This window comes from Nerophis lumbriciformis, linkage group LG28 (assembly GCF_033978685.3).
Source record: "Nerophis lumbriciformis linkage group LG28, RoL_Nlum_v2.1, whole genome shotgun sequence".
Taxonomy (NCBI): Eukaryota; Metazoa; Chordata; class Actinopteri; order Syngnathiformes; family Syngnathidae; genus Nerophis; species Nerophis lumbriciformis.
In genome coordinates, this window is record NC_084575.2 from 25312636 (window position 1) to 25339467 (window position 26832).

General features: G+C 40.7%; 1 protein-coding gene across 3 annotated transcripts in view; it reads right to left on the bottom strand.

Annotated features, from left to right (window-relative positions):
* Window positions 1-8244: 8244 nt before the first annotated feature.
* pdzrn3b (PDZ domain containing RING finger 3b) overlaps window positions 8245-26832 on the bottom strand; it is a 268544-nt gene continuing 249956 nt past the window's right edge. For all 3 annotated transcript variants that reach the window (XM_061923958.1, XM_061923960.1, XM_061923959.1), the window contains 5 exons: window positions 21439-21537; window positions 16584-16646; window positions 16215-16316; window positions 15943-16059; window positions 8245-10179 (listed from right to left, as the gene is read on the bottom strand). In XM_061923958.1, coding sequence (XP_061779942.1) covers window positions 8692-10179; window positions 15943-16059; window positions 16215-16316; window positions 16584-16646; window positions 21439-21537 — 1869 coding nt within the window. In that variant the 3' untranslated portion in view covers window positions 8245-8691. The remainder of the gene's footprint in view (window positions 10180-15942; window positions 16060-16214; window positions 16317-16583; window positions 16647-21438; window positions 21538-26832) is intronic.

Genomic DNA, 26832 nt, shown 5'->3' on the forward strand with positions numbered 1-26832 from the left:
ATTGATTCATGATACAGATATCATCATGGATACTTGTATCATATTGTTGTGTGAAATATTATAAAAAGTTTGATTAAGTGAAATGGTATGAAAAAACACTAACGTACCCATTATAAGCCTGTTTGAAGGTGAAAGATGCGGACACGTTCGCAAACCCAGCTCAAAAAAAGTTAGCACGCTAATGTTAGCATGTTAGCAAGCTAACGTTAGCATGTCGACAGTTAGCTTGTGTCACATACCAAGTTGTATGACTCTAAGCTGTATGGCTGGAGAATTAGAGTAAAAAGTGTAAAATTAGCGGAAAAAAGTTTGCACTTTAACGCAGGGGTCCCCAAACTACGGCACGCGGGCCGGGTAAGGCCCGCCAGTGTCCAAAGTCCGGCCCCCGTTAAGTCCCATGTTAAAAAATAAATAAATAAATACTATATATATATATATATATATATATATATATATATATATATATATATATATATATATATATATATATATATATATATATATATACATATATATATATATGTCTTAATTAGATCATTCAAAAAATAGTGCTCGATACCGTGGTAGAGCGCAATATATGTATGTGTGGGAAAAAAATCACAAGACTACTTCATCTCTACAGGCCTGTTTCATGAGGGGTTCCCTCAATCATCAGGAGATTTTAATAGAAGCATTCACATACCATGGTTTATATAGGACACAGAACGGGTAGGTACAGGCAGGCGTAGGGGCGTGGTGATTGGCTCATGTGTTACCTAGGAGGTGTTTCCGTCTGTGACGGCATGCTGATACAATTTCGCTGCGCTTGTTGAGGGATGACAGGTCTGGGCGGTATATAATAAACAGTTTCTCTTTTAAGCATAGGTTGCATCTTTTATTACCACTGTTGTAAGGTGTGCTAGATGCAAGAATTTGCCATGTTATTGAATATTCAACATTATTGTCTTTGAGGTTCCAAATGTGCTTGCTGAGTTCTGTAGTATTCCGCAGGCTTTGGTTCCTGAAAGAAGCACAAGGCTTCATGAAAGCCATGAAAGCCTCATGAAACAGGCCTGTAGAGATGAAGTAGTCTTGTTATTTTTTCCCACACATACATATATATATATATATTTTTTTAAATTATTATTATAATTTTTTAAAATCTGTCCTTTCTAATCCATTTTCTACCGCTTGTTACTCTCGGTGTCTCCTAGCCACTCATGCAAATCCTATTGTCTAAAAATGCATTTTCCCATTGATAAAGTGACATCATGGCGATCGGAATATATATATATATATATATATATATATATATATATATATATATATATATATATATGTATATATATATATATATATATATATATATATATATATATATATATATATATACACATTTAACCAATTTACAGTTCCTAAAATTTAAGGCAACGCTGGATACAATGAAGCAGTAAGTTCAGTAACAGTATACAAATGACAATTTGTTATGGTACGTTAGCATGTAGCAAACATAACAAAGGCCTGAGGACAATATACGGAAGGATTTACCCGAAATACATTTAATCGCAAAGACAGTTCCTACAATTTATGGCAACGTTGTATACAATGAAGCGATAAGTCCAATAACAGTAGATTTATGAGAACTTAAAATGATATGTTAGCATGTAGCATCTGTCAGAGGCAGATATTTACATATATCCGAATTTAAGTGTTACTTCTTTTATTTCATAGTCATATTTGAAAACAGCTTGTGTTTTTCCATTTGTTCTCTTTCTGTTTGTCTGCAAGTAAACTGTGTGTGTTAACCTTGAAGCTTTGGAATGTTAGAAAGAGCGATAATGGGCATTTGTTTTGGCTAGAGAGACATGACTGCCAGGGACTTAAGAGGGGAGAGGGTTTGGTGGGGGGGGCAGACCATCTTAGCGGCGCGAGTGAATGTTCTATGCTAAACTGGTCTCAATTTATATATGCAAAGCTTTGCAAATATATTACAAAATACCTATTCTGTCTCTGGTGGTTTTTCAACTCAGCTTTAAGTGTCGTAAAGAGCTTGGGAGCGACTTGTGACTTGAATTCCCTGGGAGGAACAACTGGTCCAAAACGCAACACATCCTTCTAACAATTGATACTATTAGCAAGTAGCAAGTAAAACACTGGCCCAAGGACAATATACACAAGGATTTACCTAAAACTGTATTTAATCATGGAGACAGTTCTTCTTACAATTTATAGCAGTGGTTGTCAAACATTTTTCACCAAGAACCACCTCAGAAAACTTGGGCTCTCCAAGTACCACCATGATGACCAACAATAAAATACAGTAGCATATAGGCCTTAAGTATTCATTAAAAACAAGGCAGATGTTTTATTTAACAAGCATATTCAATATTTTCGGCCACTTTAACTTTACACACAGTTTGGATATAGGAAAATACAACACTGTACTTTAATCAAGTGATTATTTGACGTATCACCAGACGAAGCCCGTGGACATACCACTGAATTATGGCAACGTTGGATAAAATGAAGCTGTAAGTTCAATAACAGTACTTTCGATATGAACATTTTTAGTGATACATTAGCATGTAGCATCTTCTTGACCATTGATATTAGCAAGTAATTGGTATTATTAGCAAGTAGCAAGTGGGACACTAGTACATGTAGTTAAAGGGTTAGGGTTTAGCATACGTTGTTGTTTTGTATTACATTTAGACAATTTTTTTGGTCTGTCTACGCTAAATAACTTACAACTAGATAACTCGACCGGCAAATGTAATGATATGTTAGCGATGTAGCATTGTTAGCTTAACCGGACTACATATAAATGAGATAAAGAGGCTACAGAGCTAGAGTGGAACACATGTGAGTAGAAAAGACCTAACACCAACAAGTGCTACTGACAAGGCTTCTTAACCCTTGTGTGGTGTTCGGGTCTGTGGGACCCGTTTTCATTTTTTATTAAAAGAAAAATGATACAATTAATTAATTTTTCAAACTGAGACTCACTGACTTTGGCTCATTTTTTGTGAAGAACATATATCAGAATACATATCTAATGACCACACACCATACACCCCCCCCCCCTACACATTTCTATTACATATAAGATGTCCGGGTCCACTGGACCCGGGGCTAATAGAAGTGTGGAAATTGATGTTCTGCCTAGACAGGAGGAGGCCAGAGTGTAGGTACACAGAACATCAGAGGGTCAAATGTGCGAGAAAATGAGAGCAGACAGTGTCGACAAACAATGTTGCAACCTTTTGTGGGAACCGCAGGTGCAGAAACACAAAAGAAGCCAGCGTTTGTGGGTCTGATGGACCCGTTGCATTTTGTGGCTTTTAATGCCTCACAATCAAACACTTTTATGTTAAAATACTGAACAGATGTTTACCTTATCCCAATAAACATCTGTTCAGTATTTTAACATAAAAGTGTTAAGGGTTACAAGGGTTAAGAGACTTCCTGATTGGCAACCATTGACAGGTGAGGGAGCCAGCGCTCGAACCTGAGAAGTGGTTGAGGCAAACAGGAAGAGTGCTTGACAGAAAATAAAACAAAGAAAACAATAAACAAAAGTCCAAGACAGTCATGAAGGATCATGACAAACAGAACCTAAAAAGAAAACCATGTGATTAATTGTGAGTTCGTTATGAAATTTCGCAATTAATCATGATTAAAATCTTGACGGATTTTTGAATTCGTGGCTTCCTTCGGTATGCTTTTAGTTTCATTCCTTGTCACTGCCATGCTGTTGGCAAACTGTGGGAGTTGGAACGTGTGTAATTGTGCTAATAAATCAACGAGCAGCCAAGCAGCTAACGAGCCGACTGGAAGCCACGGACCTCCTGGAAAGTGCTCGGTGAGAACCAGTGACGTGCATGGAAAGAAAAAAAATGTAAAAAGAAAAAAAATTAATTAAATTGTTATATGTATCCAGTGATAATACTATAGAGTTATTTTCCATTTAACTTCACCAGTTTTAGATTATTTTTTATTCAAAATCGCTGAATTTTCACATTTGCCGTTCAAATACTGAGAAGAGACGGTGCGGTGAACAGCAGCCAGTTGAGGCACGTCACTCAGTGCCTCAACATGGATTCCGGACTAGGCTAACTGCTGGCCTGTTGTGCAGTGAGACTGTATTGCTATATGAATTATATTATACATTTCCATAGTTTAGTTAGCTGAGGTATATAATGTACAGTGTATTTTGTCAACAACTGTATGTGTGTGACGTATTTCTTGTGCTGAGCGATCATAAAACGGCTGCGAAAGACGCACTGGCTGAGGCTCCAGTAATCCCGCCTCCTGCACCCCCGCCGTAGAATTGTTATATCAACTAAAGCCCACACTTAAACTTTCCACGTGCAAGATTGAATCTATTTAAAAAAGTTATTTCATAAGAAGCCAAAAAGTGCAAAAACAATAATGTTTGTGTTGGAGGAGTTGTGAATGACTGCAGGGCCACAACATTAGGTACACCTGCAGACTGCAGGTGTATCTAATTCACAACTCCTCCGCACGAACATTATTGTTTTTGCACTTTTTGGCTTCTTATTAAATAACTTTTGTAACCTATTTTCATGGGATTTTCTCTTTGTGATGTTAAGTTCCTGTTATGCGCTGTTATACAGTATATGCCTTGAGCTCTTATTTTGAAGGCGCTAAAAGCGGAAGTGATGACACGGAGTGGTCCTCGTGTAAACTGGAGCCTCCGTGTTTGTTATTTTGTAGTTTCATACAGTATAGGCGACATTTATAAATCCTCGGTTACACATTTTTAAATAGATTCAATCTTGCACGTGGAAAGTTTAAGTGAGGGCTTTAGTTGTGGACTTCATTTATAAGTAAAGGTAAGACCATAATAACGTTTTTTTTTAATTAAATGTGCTTTTTTGTGTGCTACAGTTTGTATGTGTAAAGTTAAAGTTAAGTTAAAGTACCAATGATTGTCACACACACACTAGGTGTAATGAAATTTGTCCTCTGCATTTGACCCATCCCCTTGTTCACCCCCTGGGAGGTGAGGGGAGCAGTGGGCAGCAGCGGCGCCACGCCCGGGAATCATTTTTGGTGATTTAACCCCCAATTCCAAGCCTTGATGCTGAGTGCCAAGCAGGGAAGAATGCTGGTATGAGCTTTTAAACATAACCCGTTAACTGCTGCCAATCAAATGGTGAATAAGATACTCTTTAGAGTTCATATGTTTGTAAATCTGACTGTGATGAAGTCAGTGCCTCACCAGCCATCAACCTCACCGCACGTCACTGGTGAGAACAGTCGCAAAGAAGGAACAAGCTATGGAAGGGTGAACTGCGAAGAGTTCTGTTCTGAAAAAGCTGTAAACAAAGACCAAACACATGGAACCTTTGAAGGTAACAAGACATGTGGCTACATATCTAGAGGTTTTTAGGATTCTTCGAACCAACAGGAATAAGGGTGAGGTTCTTTGACGAATGATGGATGACAGTGTAGTCGTTACATTTTCCAAAGTCTTTTCGCTTTCGTTTTCGGCTTTACCTCTGGCTGAAGGAAAGATAACGGTGGCACATGCATAATAGACCGGATTGATGAGGTCTATGGTAAATAAGCATCTGGTGTCGAGGGTAAGACCGACCATCTTCTTATCTGTTAATGGATTAGTCTGCTTCCAAGGTGTTACTTCTCATGACTTCACTGTTCTTAGGCCTTAATTAATCTATACAAACTATTTAATCCCAGAGATAAATACAATTAAAACGTGTTGTAAAGTTATTTGTGCAATGGACTAATAACCCAGCATCCTGTGTCGCAGAATCATAATCGGAATGATCTTAGAAGTGTCGTTTGGAAAGGCTTGGTCATAAATCAAATGGCTTTTTTTTGGTCAAAGGGAGGAGCAGCCAGGGGAAAAGGCCAATGTCAAACCTCTCATTCATAATCATAAGCCAGCGTCCTTTCCGTGATGCGGATTCAAACATAGAAACAAGAAAATAAACCATTAAATATAAGGCCTTTCCAGAATAATCCAGTAAAAGAAAGCTGTGTGCTCGACGATTTGAACAAACGATTCCAACAAACACGCTCATCGTATATAAAACAATAATTTATTTCTGCCATTTTACAGGATGTCCAAATTTTGTGTCGAACTAAGGATTTATTAGGATGTTTTTTCTCTGCAATACATGAAGGCCTAAGAAGGCAAAAGTGACTATAAAGTGTGCTTGATTCAAACAAACACAAAGTCAACAATATAAGAAATACCTTTATTCCTACACATAAACACACTGTGAATATTCTTACTCATCCAGGTTGTTGTATTTTTAGGGCATCGATCGCAACTAGACTGCTCGGATTGTCTTAGATAGGACACTTTAGTCTGAAAGGATGGTGCAGGATCCACAGTATTCATCTTCTAAAAGTGGGGGTGTGGAGGGAGATGCGGCCAGCGCTGCTTGCAGGAGCAAAGGTCACCGCCTCTGTCCATGGCGCTGAGGACAGAGCACCATCAGACGGGGGCGGGGCAGTGCTGACGGCGAGACACAGCTGGCAGGTGATTGGATTTCACAGGTGGTACGTGTTAATCGAATCATCCGTTGTCTTTAACAGTAAGCGGCCGGGAGCAGGAGGGGAGAGAGGATACGGACGTGGCTGAAAAGTCGCGTCCTTCAGGAGAGAAAACTTTTGTTAAAAACCTATGTTTATTAAAACCTTGTAAAACCTGCACGCTTGGCTCCTGTGCCGTGTCTGACAATGGGACTGCGAGGACGCAACTTCCACAGGGGGATATGCCCAGAAGAGGATTTCTTTTAAGATACGGTATTTTCCGGACCACAGGGCGCACCGGATTATAAGGCGCACTGCCGATGAATGGTCTATTTTTGATCTTTTTTCATATATAAGGCGCACCGGATTATAGGGCGCTTTAAAGGGGTCATATTTTTTGTATTATTTTTTTCTAAATGGAATACACTTTCTTGTGGTCGACATAACATGTGATGGTAGTTCTTTGGTCAAAATGTTGCATAGATTATGTTTTACAGATCATCTTTCTGACAGTCGCTTCAGGATGCGCCATTTTGTGGGTGGTCTTATTTACGTGGCTCACCTTCGGCAGCGTCTTCTCCCCGTCATCTTTGTTGTAGCGGTGTAGCGTGCAAGGACGGGAGTGGAAGAAGCGTCAAAAGTCATTCAGACTTTACTTAAATCAATAACAGAGCAGCATCTTCACATCAGGAAACAACAACTGAAATGTGTCCTGTGAAAAAAAACGTCAGACCGGAACTCTCTAATAACTAAAGTTCCTTGGGTGAATAATGTAAACTCACGACACCGGTATGTTTTAGCGCTTTTATGGCGAGTTTACTGACAGATATAAGTAAGAACTTTACACTACTTTATATTAGAAATGGCAACAGCGGAGGATGAATGTCCCATAACAAGAAGATAGAGAAAAAGAAGAAACTTATTAACTACGGTGTCGGCACAGACTACAAAGGCAGAGGCGCGCAATTTTTCAGGATTTATGCAGATCCCAAATACAGATCAGCAGGTACCAGAAGGTAAGAAAAGTTGCTTTTGCATAATATTGCGAAACAAAACGCCAGATAATATGTCTTACCTTGTACACACACCATAATAATACTCGTATGTTGAAGCACATCAAGCGGTGTGGCTTCATAGCTTACCAAAGTCGTACCAAAACATTTTGTGTAATATTCTGTATTTTCAATGGAACATATAAAATGTTGGTGTTGATTACTTGAGTCATATTGCCATCAGAGTGGTGCCTACACTTATCTCTTATGTTTGACTACCATCTACTGGTCACACTTATCATTACACCATGTACCAAATAAAATAGCTTCGTGGTGGGTAAGCTCAACCAAACTTATTCCTTACATTAGGCGCATCGGGCTATAAGGCGAACTGTCGACTTTTCAGAAAATACATATATTTTTAAAGTGCCTTATAGTCTGGAAAATACGGTACACTAGAAATTGAACAATTGTCCTATCCTTGTTCGACCCACAGAAGATAAATGCTTTAGATCCTTCACCGTCCTCTCAGACTCGAGACGTCCTAATGTCTGTGAGCATGAACCGATCGAGAGTTCAAATGAGAGACGAAATGTCTTCTAAGACGATACGAACAATCCAGTTTCAATGTCCTGAGAATAGGCAAGTACACTTTGATGTTTCCTACATTGGTACTTGGCTGACGGTATAGACTTTCAGGAATCAGCACCATTTTAAAGGGAAATTAAAAAAGGTAAAACTTGGGTTTGCTGCAAACATTTATTTACAAAAAAGTCCTTTTGGAAAGGATTGCTTCCTACTGTTGTTTTCCATAAAAGCAAAGCAGAACAATACTGATGAAAGATATACAGTATGGTAACAACAAAATCATGTAAAATAGTGTAAATGCTGGCTGTTTATGTATGGCACTTTTTTCATACTTTCAGTAAAAAAAAGTATGCTTATTATTCAAAAGGTAGAAAAAGTTATTCATTTGGTAAAGTTTTTTTCAGAACCATCCCCACAACCACGTCCAGACAAATCAAAGCTTTTTCACCCCCAAAGCAGTGGAAACTCTCCATAAAAGTCTTTCCTATTTCTTATTTACAACATTTTGCCACATTGAACGAAGCAGAAGTCTCGACCCCAACTGGTAGAGTTCTATTTACACTTCATCCCCATCCTGTCGGTCCTGTCCGACGGAGAGCAGGACCTAAACCGTGGTCACGGACAATAGCGAGGTGTAAACTTTCGTACCATCTGGGGACTTGGTACCGTGGGTCAACAGTTCCTGGATGGTCATCCAGTTGTCAAATATCTTCTTATTTCTCTTTTTCATCATCTTTTTGTGGCTGAGTTCGATGATGTTGGGTTCTTTTTTGTCTTCCACGCTGACCTGCTCCTTTAGACAATCGACTCGACTTTGCTTCATGAACTCGCGGCGTTGCCTCTGCTCCTTTGAACGGACTGCGTGCTGCTTCCTCTCTTCCTTGCTCCAGTAACGGCCCATCTTCAGCTCGCTTATGGCGTCGTCGTCCGTGGTCATGCCGCTGCGCTCCTCGTGAATGCGCAGGGCTCGTTCCCTCAGCAGCTTGTCACGAATGGGCCTCTTGGTGATGTAACGGGTGCCATCGCTTCGGACCTTCACTTTCCACTCCATCTTTGGGACCAGGTCGCTGGAACTGATCTGGTCCCGGCACATGCTGACCAGGCTCATCTGGCTTTGGGCGTACTCTACGGCCGATTTCTGCTGGATCAGCTGCATGTAGCTCTGGTAGTGCTGGGCGTGGGCGGGGATATGGGCGTGCTTGTAAGGGGACCGTGGCTGAGCATAGCTCCGCCCTGCTTTGCTGGACTCTCCCAGTATCTTTTCCTTATTTTCTACTTGGACAGACTCTGGATCCTTTGCTCCGGCTTTGCTCCGGCTGGGGCCACCAGCTTCCTGGACAGGAGACGGGGGAGATTTGAGCAGGCTGCCGTTAGAGCCGGTTGGCTCAGCCGGACCCTGGTCGTCCGTCCCACGACGCAGAGAGTTGTCTGGAGACAGCTCCAACGTCAGAGGAGTGCTTCGGCAGCTTTCCCCGGTATTGTAGGCGCTGGAGCTATCTTTATCCGATTTCTCCGGCATCTCTGTGATATCCGACAGCTCATGGCGGCGTGCATCTATGCTAGTATTGTAGTTACGGAAGCCACTGTTGTGGAGCATCCAGGATTCACGGCACTGCTCCCGGAGCTGCTGCATCTTGTGGGCACGGACGATATTAAGGCACTCCAGCTCGATGTTACGCAGCTCCTCATTGAGCAGCTCCAGCTCTTTGTCCGCGACTTCCTGGTCCTGACCTGCCCCGCCACCTTGGCAGAAGAGGCTCTGAATTCCCACGTTTCTCATTTGGCACTTGAGCTCCAGGAGTTCTCTGAAGCGCTCACATTCGTCCGCCGGGATGCCGAGAAAGTCGGTCTCGGCGTAGTCGCCGCCGAAGGGCAGGTCGGCGCTTCCCAGGGTGTCCTGGCTGTAGGTCAGTTTCCTGTAGCTGCTGAGTGTGTTGCAGGACGTGGTCTGGTCGTCGGCCAGGTTCTCCTGCTCGGAACTCTCATCGTTGCGGGTGCTCTCGTCGGTGCGGCCGACTCCGCTGTCCTTTTCGTGGTGATTGGAGAGAAGCGTGGCCGTGTCAGTGGTGCCTCCGTCCTCCTCGTGCTTCTTCTGTACAAACACACAACACGTAACTATTGTTGTCGAACAGACGCCAGCCAGACTGGCTGATGAATAGAATACCATTTCATATCTAAACAGCTGATCCACCAGCAGGCACAATCATTAGCGCCGATTAATAGATCTGCTTTGCCTCCTCACACTGAGACTGTGTCAGGAATGTCAAACTGGTTTTCATTGAGGGCTCTCAAAATATTATGCTAGATCCACTATGGACTGGACTCTCACTATTATGTTATATCCACTATGGACTGGATTCTCACTATTATGTTAGATCCACTAAGGAATAGACTCTCACAATATTATGTTAGATCCACTATGGACTGGACTCTCACTATTATGTTAGATCCACTATGGACTGGACTCTCACTATTATGTTAGATCCACTATGGACTGGACTCTCACTATTATGTTAGATCCACTATGGACTGGACTCTCACTATTATGTTAGATCCACTATGGACTGGACTCTCACAATATTATGCTAGATCCACTATGGACTGGACTCTCACATTATTATGTTAGATCCACTATGGACTGGACTGTCACAATATTATGTTAGATCCACTATGGACTGGACTCTCACTATTATGTTAGATCCACTATGGACTGGACTCTCACTATTATGTTAGGTCCACTATGGACTGAACTCTCACAATATTATGTTAGATCCACTATGGACTGGACTCTCACTATTATGTTAGATCCACTATGGACTGGACTCTCACTATTATGTTAGATCCACTATGGAATACACTATCACAATATTATGTTAGATCCACTATGGACTGGACTCTCACTATTATGTTAGATCCACTATGGACTGGACTCTCACAATATTATGTTAGATCCACTATGGACTGGACTCTCATTATTATGTTAGATCCACTATGGACTGGACTCTCACACTATTATGTTAGATCCACAATGGACTGGACTCCACTATTATGTTAGATCCACTATGGACTGGACTCTCATTATTATGTTAGATCCACTATGGACTGGACTCTCACAATATTATGTTAGATCCACTATGGACTGGACTCTCACTATTATGTTAGATCCACTATGGACTGGACTCTCACTATTATGTTAGATCCACTATGGAATACACTATCACAATATTATGTTAGATCCACTATGGACTGGACTCTCACTATTATGTTAGATCCACTATGGACTGGATTCTCACTATTATGTTAGATCCACTATGGACTGGACTCTCACTATTATGTTAGATCCACTATGGACTGGACTCTCATTATTATGTTAGATCCACTATGGACTGGACTCTCACAATATTATGTTAGATCCACTATGGACTGGACTCTCACTATTATGTTAGATCCACTATGGACTGGACTCTCACAATATTATGTTAGATCCACTATGGACTGGACTCTCACTATTATGTTAGATCCACTATGGACTGGACTGTCATTATTATGTTAGATCCACTATGGACTGGACTCTCACTATTATGTTGGATCCACTATGGAATAGACTCTCACAATATTATGCTCGATCCACTATGGACTGGACTCTCACTATTATGTTAGATCCACTATGGAATACACTATCACAATATTATGTTAGATCCACTATGGACTGGACTCTCACTATTATGTTAGATCCACTATGGACTGGACTCTCATTATTATGTTAGATCCACTATGGACTGGACTCTCACAATATTATGTTAGATCCACTATGGACTGGACTCTCACTATTATGTTAGATCCACTATGGACTGGACTCTCACTATTATGTTAGATCCACTATGGAATACACTATCACAATATTATGTTAGATCCACTATGGACTGGACTCTCACTATTATGTTAGATCCACTATGGACTGGATTCTCACTATTATGTTAGATCCACTATGGACTGGACTCTCACTATTATGTTAGATCCACTATGGACTGGACTCTCATTATTATGTTAGATCCACTATGGACTGGACTCTCACAATATTATGTTAGATCCACTATGGACTGGACTCTCACTATTATGTTAGATCCACTATGGACTGGACTCTCACAATATTATGTTAGATCCACTATGGACTGGACTCTCACTATTATGTTAGATCCACTATGGACTGGACTGTCATTATTATGTTAGATCCACTATGGACTGGACTCTCACTATTATGTTGGATCCACTATGGAATAGACTCTCACAATATTATGCTCGATCCACTATGGACTGGACTCTCACTATTATGTTAGATCTACTATGGACTGGACTCTCACAATATTATGCTAGATCCACTCAACGTTCATTGCACCGGTCGCCCGGGGGGGGGGGTGCCCACATCTGCGGTCCCCTCCAAGGTTTATCATTATTATCCCATTGGGTTGAGTTTTTTCTTGCCCTGATGTGGGATCTGAGCCGAGGATGTCGTTGTGGCTTGTGCAGCCCTTTGAGACACTCGTGACATTGCTTAACATTGATTGATTTTACAGTCAAACGCAAAAAACAGTAGCAGTTATTTTTCAATTTACAGTAATACTTGTCCAGGGTGTACCCCGCCTTCCGCCCGAATGCAGCTGAGATAGGCTCCAGCACCCCCCGCAACCCCAAAAGGGACAAGCGGTAGAAAATGGATGGATGGATGCTGTAAAGAACATTTTAATATTTATTGTCATTTTTCTTAATTTGATGGGTAGTTTGCTGTAAAGTTAAGTATTTTTATTTAGACAAAAACATGTTTAAAAACTATGTTAATATACTGTAACATTTGTTGCAATAATGGATACTATTAAAAAAGTTTAAAATGTATGCAATTTCAAGAATAAGCGGACATATATTTTTTCTGTCAAAATGACAAAAAATCCATTACATTTAATGAGAAAATATTAAAGGCCTACTGAAACCCACTACTACCGACCACGCAGTCTGATAGTTTATATATCAATGATGAAATCTTAACATTGCAACACATGCCAACTGCTTACTAAAGTGCAATTTTAAAAATTTCGCGTGCAATATCCTGCTGAAAACGTCTCGGTATGATGACGTCAGTGCGTGACGTCACGGATTGTAGAGGACATTTTGGGACAGCATGGTGGCCAGCTATTAAGTCGTCTGTTTTCATCGCAAAATTCCACAGCATTCTGGACATCTGTGTTGGTGAATCTTTTGCAGTTTGTTCAATGAACAATGGAGACAGCAAAGAAGAAAGCTGTAGGTGGGAAGCGGTGTATTGCGGCAGGTGTTGTGCCGGATAACGCACCCCCGCCGTAGAATGCACCCCCTGACTGTTGTGCCGGATAACACAGCCGGTGTTTCATTGTTTACATTCCCGAAAGATGACAGTCAAGCTTTACCATTGGCCTGTGGAGAACTGGCACAACAGAGACTCTTACCAGGAGGACTTTGAGTTGGATACGCAGACGCGGTACCGTGAGTACGCATGCAGCTGCGGCTTCCAAACAATTGATCGCTTGCCCGTACGTGCGTGCCGCTATGTGCATGTCACGTACGTAACTTTGGGGACTTTGGGGAAATATATGTGCTGTATTAACTTTGGGGAGGTGAACGGTACTTTGGGCTGTGGGATTGAGTGTGTTGTGCAGGTGTTTGAGTTGTATTGGCGGGTTATATGGACGGGAGGGAGGAGGTGTTTGTTATGCTGGATTAATTTGTGGCATATTAAATATAAGCCTGGTTGTGTTGTGGCTAATAGAGTATATATATGTCTTGTGTTTATTTACTGTTTTAGTCATTCCCAGCTGAATATCAGGTCCCACCCGCCTCTCACAGCATCTTCCCTATCTGAATCGCTCCCACTGCCCTCTAGTCCTTCACTCTCACTTTCCTCATCCACAAATCTTTCATCCTCGCTCAAATTAATGGGGAAATCGTCGCTTTCTCGGTCTGAATCGCTCTCGCTGCTGGTGGCCATGATTGTAAACAATGTGCAGATGTGAGGAGCTCCACAACCTGTGACGTCACGCTACCCGTCTGCTACTTCCGGTGCAGGCAAGGCTTTTTTATCAGCGACCAAAAGTTGCGAACTTTATCGTCGATGTTCTCTACTAAATCCTTTCAGCAAAAATATGGCAATATCGCGAAATGATCAAGTATGACACATAGAATGGACCTGCTATCCTCGTTTAAATAAGAAAATCGCATTTCAGTAGGCCTTTAAGTACTTTATTGACACATTTCATTTCCAGGGGTTTGCGGGCCAGATAAAATGATGTCGCGGGCCAGATCTGGCCCCCGGGCCTTGAGTTTGACACCCGTGGTGTCGCGTATGTATGGAATGTGTGTGTGACCATATTTAGTTTTTGGCTTAGTTTAGTTTATTAAGGATCCCCATTAGTCTACACCGCAATGGAGACTATTCTTCATGGGGTCCAGGCAAAAAACATGACACAATCACAAAACAAAAGATTACAATGATTTCGGGAGGTGGGGGGTGGGACGGGGGCGTGGCTAAGAGGGGAGGAGTATATTTACAGCTAGAATTCACCAAGTCAAGTATTTCATATATATATATATATATATATATATATATATATATATATATATATATATACATATAGAAAAGAAATACTTGACTTTCAGTGAATTCTAGCTATATATATATAATTATTTTATCATATATATATATATATATATATATATATATATATATATATATATATATATATATATATATGTAAAATAAATACTTGAATTTCAGTGTTCAATTATTTACACACAAACACACATATAACACTCATCTACTCATTGTTGAGTTACGGGTTGAATTGTCCATCCTTGTTCTATTCTCTGTCACTATTTTTCGAACCATGCTGAACACCCTTTCGCAGGTACCCAGAAAGGTTTCGAGTACCACCAAAAAAACGGAATCTCTGAAGACAGTATAAAAATCTGTGTTAAAGGTGTACAAATACTGCTTGTATAATAAGCATGTTATTGTTTACAAATGAGGGTTAAGAGTTCAGTACTAAAAAAAAAAAAAGAATGTGGCTTAAGTACAGTTTTTTAATTGAGCTGCTGCATTTTTTGGTTGGGTTGTTTATTTATTTTGAGGAACTTCTCCATTTCTAAAAGGGGAGGAATGTTATAGAGTGATCTATGTTTGTCTGTTGCCATCTCCTGGTGAATGTTGGCTATAGCGTACTGGGGTTACTTTTTGGTTGGCCAACGATTTACGTGGTCTTGCGCACCTGACGTCAAGTGTGTGAGTCTGTTCTGAATTCTACAGTAAAGAGACGTACTTCATCACCTTGCCTGGTTATTGCCTCCAACTCAATATATTACAACAACATTGCTGTTTACGGCAGACGAACTGCTTTACGGTAGAACATGACTGCTGTTGTTGTGTGTTGTTACCGCGCTGGGAGGACGTTAATGAAACCAACCGGGAGGGTTGGCAAGTATGCAATGCAGTACAACATGATCAATAATAAAAAATGTTGTAATACAAAAATAGCAACAACAAAAAACAATAACTTTGAGTTTACATAATAATGTTCATACCAAAGATAAAAAAGAGCAATATATATATATATATATATATATATATATATATATATATATATATATATATATATATATATATATATATATATATATATATATATATATTTGCAAAAATAAAACAAAGAACCAATGGCCTATAATATACACATTAGTGTACCAAAGACAAACAATAAGTGACGAAAAAGTACCATCCATCCATTTTCTACTGCTTGTCCCATATTCAGTAAAATAGTCAATAATCATATACCTGCTGCAGCCTGCTGGCAGTGAACTGCATGGCCTGATGGTGCTGCTGCTCCAGCATGTCCATGTGGAGGTCATCCAAGAAGTCATTCCTGTCATCATCCATCCAGCCCTCATCCAGCTGTGGGATCATATACTTTATTAATAGGGAGGAATATTCCACAGAAGCAAACTCATTTAGAAAAATGGTGTATAGTTTGCGTTTGATGTTGGACTTAAGTACACGGACATACAAATAAGTATTTTATTTTGGAGTTTACTAAATATTTAAATGACCTGTATCTCTGGTCTGGCAACCAGTAGAGAGATGTTTTGGTTCCCTTCACTGGTCAGCAGCACAACTGCATCTTCGCGGTTTTGGATCTCGATGCCGTTGATCTTAAAAACATCATAATAAACTGTTAGAATATAAACACCTTTCTCCAATAAAACTATGTTTTTTTCCCCCCCCCTGAGATTAATCAATGAATTAATGCAAAACAGAAAGATGGTAAAAGTGGGAAAAAATACATGTGAAACCCAAAGCTCGTAAGCAAAGTATCATTAAAATAACTGATGAAATATTGCAATTGTAAAAAAAAAAAATACAGCAAAATTAAAGTGTACTCATCAACTAAATTATAAAGCGTAATTAAGACGTCTTACCTGGACGATTTTATCACCCTCTCTAATTCGGCCATCTCTAGCTGCGATGCTGTTCGGGTCGATCTGCAATAAGAATGAAACGATACACAACAATCATGAGATACTTTTTACTCGCCAAATTTCTCTCAGTCGTGTTTGATGCTAAGGAATTCATAGGGATGGAAGCTGCCAGGCAAGGTGCTAACCACGACCCATCAGGAGCAAGGGTGAACTGTCTTGCTCAAAGGACACAACAGACGTGACGAGGTTGGTAGAAGCTGGGGATTGAACCAGGAACCCTCAGATTGCTTGCACGGCCACTCTCCCAACAGCGCCGCCCCCCCCGTCAGTTTAACTTCAAATGTGAAACTTATCTGTGATATTAACTCATTACATGCAAAGTGAGATATGGCAAGCCTTTATTTGTTATTATGGCTGACAGTTTTTGAAGCCTTACATTTTTTTTTACAGATTTTCAGTTTTCATAAACATCAAAATTATAACCAATAAAGGCTTGCCATATCTCACTTTGCATGTAATAAGTTAATATCACATGTTACTAAATGTTACGTGTAATTTGCACATGATTAAATTACAAAATAATATGAATTTCTTATATTTATTTACATATACTACAAAGGTGGCTCTGGAGACCTCACTGTAGGCTTTGTAAGGTCATGCTACCTCTAAACTACACACAATTGATGCTAATTCACTCTTTTTTAAATAAGACTCAACTAGAGAACCTCTAGGGCAGTGTTTTTCAACCTTTTTTGAGACAAGGCACATTTTTTGCGTTGAAAATATCCGGAGGCACACCACCAGCAGAAATCATTAAAAAAACGAAACTCAGGGGACAGTAAAAAGTCGTTGTCGCAATTGTTGGATATGACTTTAAACCATAACCAACTATGTATCAATATTGTCTCAACGCAGGTCTACTGTCACATCACGCCATTTTTTTGCCGTTTTCCTGTGTGTAGTGTTTTAGCTCCTATTTAGGTGTCTTTTTCTCTTTTTTTGGTATTTCCCTGTAGCGGTTTCATGTCTTCCTTTGAGCGATATTTCCCGCATCTACTTTGTTTTAGCAATCAAGAATATTTCACTTGTTTTTATCCTTCTTTGTGGGGACATTGTTGATTGTCATGTCATATTCGGATATACATTGTGGACGCCGTCTTTGTTCCACAGTAAGTCTTTGCTGTCGTCCAGCATTCTGGTTTTTTTTACTTTGTAGCCAGTTCAGTTTTAGTTTCGTTCTGCATAGCCTTCCCTAAGCTTCAATACCTTTTCTTAGGGGCACTCACGTTTTGTTTATTTTTGGTTTAAGCATTAGATACCTTTTTACCTGCACGCTGCCTCCGGCTGTTACCGACATCTACAAAGCAATTAGCTACCGGCTGCCACCTACTGATATGGAAGAGTATTACACGGTTACTCTGCCGAGCTCTAGACAGCACCGACACTCAACAACAACACATAATTTGCAGACTATAATTACTGGTTTGCAAAAAATATTTTTAACCCAAATAGGTGAAATTAGATAATCTCCCACGGCACACCAGACTGGATCTCATGGCACATTATCTTTAAGCAGAATCAAAAGTGAATCGGAACCGGGGAAATCTGATCAAATTCCCATCCCTAGGAATTAATATGCTTTGCATTGAAAAAAATAGCATACAAATATCACACTGCATTGCTCAAAGAAGCTCTCGAAAAGAAGCTTTTGTTGGGACAGCGCAAGGGAGAAATGGATAAGTTGTCACACGAGTTGGTTGCCACGCTCATATCTCACCACCAGAGGGCACTGTCTCTCAGATTGTAGTGTGGGATTTTATGGCATCAAAAACAGAGCTCACCGACATAGTATTCTCTAGAGTAAAGTCATTTAAATTGAGGTTTTTATGTCAAAATTGTAAATATTTACATAATGAATTCATAACAGTTGTTTGATAAGAAAAGAACCGTTCGATAAGAAAAGAACCGATTCCATGGACTCGATTCCCTTTTTGAGAACCGGTTCCCGTTATCGAGGCCACTATAGTAAAGAAAAAGAGTTGGTTCTTTATTCGAATCCCTGGGAACGAATCCCGTCCCACAAGAAATGCCCTGTGGGACATCACAGGAAATGACGTAGCTCAGTCATTAGACTGAGCTATGTCATTTCCTGTGATGTCCCACAAGCAGCAAAAATAATGGACCGGAAAAAACGCCTCGAGGCATGGCTATTCACCTATAGTGATCACAGAGACAGGTTGTTTTTGTGTTACTGTATATATATTTTTTTTTTTGAAAAATCCCACTTAATATACTTTGGGTAACAACAGTCAATATTTATTTATTTAATTTTTTAGGGGGGTAACAGTCAATATTTATTTATTTATTTTATTTTATTTTTTTCTTATAAAATAAAAGTAAGCTTTTGTTAAACCAAATATTGTGTTTTTTTCCATATACAACAACCTATCTGGATTCGATAAGAGAATCGATAAGGAATCGGTTCGATAAGAGGATTCGATGATGGGCTCGAACTCGATAATTTCTTATCAAACATCATCCCTACTTCCATCCATCCATTTTCTACCGCTTGTCCCGTTCAGGGTTGCGGGGGGCGCTGGAGCCTATCTCAGCTACAATCGTGCCTTCTTGTCTTTTTGAAAAAGACGTTCACCGTTACAATAACATTGTGACAAATAACCCCCGTAGTGTTTGACTGTTAACCCCGCGACGGGTTTGGTTGTCAGAATGTGACAACGTTCCTGAATGAGAGACGAGCACACTAGGGACTGAGCTAAAAGCCGTAGCTGTCAAGGTGTCCTGGCGTAAGCTCTCCGGGTGTCAGGGAGGTTTACAAAAGTACACGTGGCACTCCGTTACAGTTAGCAGTTAACAACACAGCTCAAAAAGGTATAGGCGGATTTTGATGCAACGTTTAGGAAATATCAGAAATACGAAATAAGGGACAAGTTATTCGATTTTGGGGGTGGGTCCGGATTATTTCTACTACCTTACGTTTACGTTACAAGCCGAACCTCTGTGTGTGTATGCTAGCCTGCCTGTCTCCACCCGCAGAGACAAACAGAGTGGAGGACTGACCATAAGGTTCACTACGTTTATTTAAATTTATTAGCAACATAGCTCAAAAAGCTAGGCCTCTTTCGTTGAAACTTTCAGGAAATGTCAGGACCAAGTGATTACATTTTGGGGGTGATCTGGATCTCTGGATTCAGGATTTTATCAAAGGATTTTTACTATTGGGAGCTAGGGCTTGGCAGAGGTCTGCACTCTCAGATTTGCCTTCTTAGTTGAAATATGTCTAAATGATGGTCAATTCACACTAGATTAAAAAATGTGACAACCAACTCTATTCTTCTCTAAAGCATCTCTGCTTTGAGTCCAATGCTACATCATCCTGGGGACAGAAGCAGTTTTTTGATCTGGATCACTGGATTCAGGATTTATTCCAAAGGATTTTTACTATTGGGAGCTAGGGCTTGGCAGAGGTCTGCACTCTCAGATTTGCCTTCTTAGTTGAAAGATGTCTTAAAGATGGTCAATTCACTCTAAATTAAAAAATGTGACAACCAACTCTATTCTTCTCTAAAAAAGCTCTGCTTTTAGTTCAATGCCACACCATCCTGGGGACAGAAGCAGTTTTTTGATCTGAAACACTGGATTTAGGATTTTTTCTAAACATTTTTACTATTGGGAGCTAGGGTATAGCAGAGGTCTGCACTCTCAGATTTGCCTTCTTATTTGAAAGATGTCTTAATGACGGTCAATTCACACAAGATTAAACAATGTGACAACCAACTCTATTCTTCTCTAAAGCAGCTCTGCTTTTAGTTCAATGCCACACCATTCTGGGGACAGAAGCCGTTTTTTGATCTGGATCCAATGATTTTTTCAAAGGATTTTTACTATTGGGAGCTAGGGCATGGTAGAGGTCTGCACTCTCAGATTTGCCTTCTTAGTTGAAAGATGTCTTAATGACGGTCAATTCACACTAGATTAGAAAAATGTGATAACCAACTCTATTCTTCTCTAAAGCAGCTCTGCTTTGAGTCCAATACCACACCTTCCTGTGGACAGAAACTGTTTTTTGATCTGGATCACTGGATTCAGGATTTTTTCAAAGGATTTCAACTATTGGAAGCTAGGGCATGGCAGAGGTCTGCACTCTTAGATTTGCCTTCTTAGTTGAAAGATGTCTTAAAGACGGTCAATTCACTCTAGATTGAAAAATGTGACAACCAACTCTATTCTTCTCTAAAGCAGCTCTGCTTTGAGTCCAATGCCACACCATCCTTGGGACAGAAGCAGTTTTTTGATCTGGATCTCTGGATTCAGGATTTTTTCCAAGGATTTTTACTATTGGGAGCTAGGGCATTTACCTTCTTAGTTGAAAGATGTCTTAATGACGGTCAATTCACACAAGATTAAAAAAATGTGACAACCAACTCTATTCGTCTCTAAAGCAGCTCTGCTTTGAGTCCAATGCCACACCATCCTGGGGACAGAAGCAGTTTTTTGGCGGGTCGTCCTGCCAATGACTTGTTTCTCCAACAACAATAATTTTGAAGCCAGGTTTAAAGGATGAAGTTGAACACTGAAAAATAGAATAACGCGTGGCTCAGATGATAGAGCGGCCGACCAGAAACTTGGGGGTTCCTGGTTCGAATCCAGCTTCCACCATCAATTTCCCTTGTGGATCAATACAGTTTGTCTAAGTCTAAGTCTTGGGCAAGACACTTTTCCTAAGACACTGGTGTAAACGTAGCTTAATAATGGGTTTCTTAATATATAATTCACTTCATTTCAAAGTGTACAAATCTGGAAAAAAGTAGATAAAAGTGACATCTTCTCGGTATACCTCACTGATATAGATCCCAGCTTCGTCCTCGTCGTCAGTCCTGTAGCAGATCGTCAGGCCCAGCTTCTCCTGGACGTTGGCTCGGTACAGATCTACCTCCTGTCGACACATATTTAGCTCACATTAACGTCCAGTAAGAAGTCAAACACATTTGTCACGAACCATCGAGCGGGAAAGTGTCGACTCCGAAACGGAGTGAGTCAATCACTGCGATTAATCTCGCCGCTAAACACAGAGCGGCCATTGGCTTGCTGAGAGGCTCGGTGACAGAATGAGGAACGATGCGGCGAACAGAAGGCGGACGTGGTCCCGCTTCCACTTGTCAACACCTGTAATCTGCTAGATCCAGGTACCGATAGCAGCCGTGTCGTTCTAAAGGGCAGGATGAGGCCTCCGTCAGGGGTCGACGCACAAAAGCGGGTCGAAGCTCCAGGATGTGTGTTAGCAAATACATATAGCGTATTTTTCGGGCCATAGGGCGCACCGGATTGAAAGGCGCACTGCCGATGGGCGGGTCTAGTCAGGTCTTTTTTCATACACCGGATTATAAGGCGCATTAAAAGGGTCATATTATGATTTTTTTTCTAAATTGAAAACACTATGTTGTGGTCCAGTGACGTGCGGTGAGGTTGATGGCTGGTGAGGCACTGACTTCATCACAGTCAGATTTACAAACATATGAACCCTAAAGAGTATCTTATTCACCATTTGATTGGCAGCAGTTAACGGGTTATGTTTAAAAGCTCATACCAGCATTCTTCCCTGCTTGGCACTCAGCATCAAGGGTTGGAATTGGGGGTTAAATCACCAAAAATGATTCCCGGGCACGGCGCCGCTGCTGCCCACTGCTCCCCTCACCTCCCAGGGGGTGAACAAGGGGATGGGTCAAATGCAGACGACACATTTCATTACACCTAGTGTGTGTGTGACAATCATTGGTACTTTAACTTAACTTTAACTTTACACATACAAACTGTAGCACACAAAAAAGCACATTTAATAAAAAAAACGTTATTATGGTCTTACCTTTACTTACAAATTAAGTCCATGCGCCGCAACTAAAGCCCTCACTTAAACTTTCCACGTGCAAGATTGAATCTATTTAAAAAAGTGTAACGGAGGGTTTATAAATGTCGCCTATACTGTATGAAACTACAAAATAACAAACACGGAGGCTCCAGTTTACACGAGGACCACTTTATTTACCTTCTTTCAAAAACTGCCGCTCCACCCCATGTCATCACTTCCGCTCTTAGCGCCTTCAAAATAAGAGCTCGAGGCATATACTGTATAACAGCGCATAACAGGAACTTAACATCACAAAGAGGAAAGCCCATGAAAATAGGTTACAAAAGTTATTTAATAAGAAGCCAAAAAGTGCAAAAACAATAATGTTCGTGTTGGAGGAGTTGTGAATTATATACACCTGCAGTCTGCAGGTGTACCTAATGTTGTGGCCCTGCAGTCATTCACAACTCCTCCAACACGAACATTATTGTTTTTGCACTTTTTGGCTTCTTATGAAATAACTTTTTTAAATAGATTCAATCTTGCACGTGGAAAGTTTAAGTGAGGGCTTTAGTTGATATAACAATTCTACGGCGGGGGTGCAGGAGGCGGGGCTACTGGAGCCTCAGCCAGTGCGTCTTTTGCAGCCGTTTTATGATCGCTCAGCACAAGAAATACGTTACACACATACAGTTGTTGACAAAATACACTGTACATTATATACCTCAGCTAACTAAACGATGGAAATGTATAATATAATTCATATAGCAATACAGTCTCACTGCACAGCAGGCCAGCAGTTAGCCGAGTCCGGAATCCATGTTGAGGCACTGAGTGACGTGCCTCAACTGGCTGCTGATCACCGCACCGTCTCTTCTCAGTATTTGAACGGCAAATGTGAAAATTCTGCGATTTTGAATAAAAAATAATCTAAAACTGGTGAAGTTAAATGGAAAATAACTTTATAGTATAATCACTGGATACATATAACAATTTAATTAATTTTTTTTCTTTTTACATTTTTCTTCTTTCCATGACTGCACGTCACTGTTGTGGTCTACATACCATGTAATGGTGGTTCTTTGGTCAATTATGGAGCAGGATCTTTTTAGGACATTTAGATGTCAAGCAAGTAAACGTTTATATCGGAGCTTTTAGATGCAAGTCGATATCATCCGATACTTGCTTTTTTCTGCCGCTATCGGACTGATATTAAAAATCCGTGTAGGATCGGGACACCTCTAATCAATGCATGTCTGAGACAAATAAATCCAGAACATTTTACTTGTTTCAATGAACACAATTGAATACACTAAAGATGGATGCCAAACTAACGAGCACAGCAGAGTCACAGGATGTTTAATGGAACTGATAATAATCCAACTGGGGAGAATCGCTATCATTATACACTGTCAGGTCAGTCGATGTTCCGCTGCTCCCCATCTGCCGACCTGAACTTCACCTTCCCGCTCGTCCCCCTCATAGGCCGTCCATGGACATCACTCATTATTACCCATTGGGGGGGTGGGTGACCCCCAGGGCTACATTATGGTCTCATCCAGGCATTGTTAGCGTGCATCCACAGATTCGTCACCGCTGATCTATTATCTGCGCCATCTAATTATCCGCCTTCCGTGGAAGACTTATGAGGCCCTGTCACTAATACGGAACCATGTCGCCATAGTGCATCTGCTGCGGCAAAACCGGGGCAACTTGAGTCCTGTCGGGACTCCAAATCGGTAAGTATTGGGCCATTGACTGGAGACACAGAGGCGAGCCGTGGCTTTTATGGAACAACGAACCATTTGTTGATGTTGCGTAGATCAGTGACGTGTGGTCAGGTGAAGCCCATTATGAAGAATTTAAAAAACTATTTAGAAAACTGCTGAATTTGCACATTACCTAATTTTACCTATCGTTCACAATCATTATGAGAGACAAGAAGACAAAAGTTTTTGGTTTTTTTCACTTTCTAACATATAAAAATCGTCACATTGTAGGTGGATGCATCTAATGGGAGCTATCAATTCTACCTAGAGATGTCCGATAACATCGGACTGCCGATATTATCAGCCGATAAATGCTTTAAAGTGTAATATCGGAAATTATCGGTATCGGTTTCAAAAAGTAAAATTTATGACTTTTTAAAACGCCGCTGTACGGAGTGGTACACGGACGTAGGGAGAAGTATAGAGCAGTTGCGTCTCCCAGTCATACTTGCCAACCCTCCTGATTTTCCCGGGAGACTCCCGAATTTCAGTGCCCATCCCGGGGCAACCATTCTCCCGAATTTCTCCCGATTTCCACCCAGACAACAATATTGGGGGCGTGCCTTAAAGGCACTGCATTTGCGTGTCGGCCCAATCAAATAATATCTACGGCTTTTCACACACACACAAGTGAATGGAATTCATACTTGGTCAACAGCCATACAGGTCACACTGAGGGTGGCCGTATAAACAACTGTAACACTGTTACAAATATGCGCCACACTGTGAACCCACACCAAACAGAAGGACAAACACATTTCGGGAGAACATCCGCACCGTAACACAACAGAACAAATACCCAGAATCCCTTGCAGCACTAACTCTTCCGGGACGCTACAATATTACCCCCCCAAACCCCGCCCACCTCATGCTCTCTCAGCATGAGGTGAGCATGTCCCAAATTCCAAGCTGCTGTTTTGAGGCATGTTAACAAAAATAATGCACTTTGTCAATAATAAATATGGCAGTGCCATGTTGGCATTTTTTTTTTCCATAACTTGAGTTGATTTATTTTGGAAAACCTTGTTACATTGTCTAATGCATCCAGCGGGGCATCACAACAAAATTAGGCATAATAATGTGTTAATTCCACGACTGTATATACATCGGTATCGGTTGATATCGGAATCGGTAATTAAGAGTTGGACAATATCGGGATATCGGATATCGGCAAAAAACCTATTATCGGACATCTCTAATTCTACCTCTAAATCATTTAAAAAATGCATTTAAAAACCATCACCAATACTTAATTCATGTTCCGTAACCTGTATAATAACCAAGCTGGAGCAACATTGTTATCGTAAAACTACTTTTCCAGCGTAGTAAAACATCGGCGTGCTACGGGAAGAGATAAGCAAGCTTTTTAATGCACAACAATGCGATAGGACACTAATCTGTACTGACTGAAAAACATCATCATATTACAGTATCTGTAAAGTATCAGCCAACATTTCATGTTTTGTTTGTACACAGCAAGCCAGACAGCATATGTACTGTAGTTGTAATAACACTACAGTACATGATTATGATCAATCATTAAAGTGTGACTCACTCGGTGGACAGTTGTGCGTTTGGTCCAGCTTGCCGGAGACAGTTTTTTTCCGGTTTATTTGGGTAAGCACTCCATTCATGTCAAAATAGCTCTTCTCCAAGATCCACAATTATAGAGTCGTCACTTTTACCTCACTCTCTCGGCTACCGTCTGCTCCAATGTCTCACTATTCCTTCGTGCTCGCTACCAGAACCAGCAGTTCATCCTCTGTATATTCAGCTTCAAAAGACAATGTGTTCTTGTCTCTCATAATGATTGTGAACGACCTGACAAAGTCGTTGCTTCGAGATTTTTCCAAAATGACAGTGCAGCGATCCCCCTCGTTGCAAGTCTTGAATTGTGTGTCATAATATGTACAGTATATCTGCTTTGCTCAAGGTTTTTATTCCTGGTCTCAAATTAAGCCCCCTGATAGGAGTTTAGTTTGGGACTTTTTCCCTTGCCCTCTTCCCCCGATGTTTACCATTTTTCTTACCTTTTTTACGCCCCCGTAGCGACCCGATCCATGTTCTCGTTCTGTCTACCCTGTAACTGTATGTCTGATTGTTAGAATAATTATAATTATAAAAATAATAATGGATTAGATTTTATATTGCGCTTTTCTATTATTAGATACTCAAAGCGCTCACAGAAAAGTGGGAACCCATCATTCATTCACACCTGGTGGTGGTAAGCTACATTTGTAACCACAGCTGCCCTGGGGTGGACATGTATATATTATCACACTAACTTTGGTATGCTTATAGTCCGTTGCTTTAGTTATTAGCTATTGTGCTCAAGTTAGACTTTTCTAATCTATGCAAGGACAAAACTTCTTGTCTGAGGGGTGGCCTCAGCCATATCTTTGTTTTAGCCCGCTAACAGCCAAGGACTTCAACGACCTCAACGAAGATAAGATGACAGCACGCAGACGAAGCAGAGACTTCAAGGACCTCAACGAAGATAAGATGACAACACGCAGACGAAGCGGGGACAAGGCGAAATCACAAGGACCCCAGCACATTCCGTCACATACTGTGCGTCCTGGACCTGCTTTGCATAATACAAACCCCGTTTCCATAT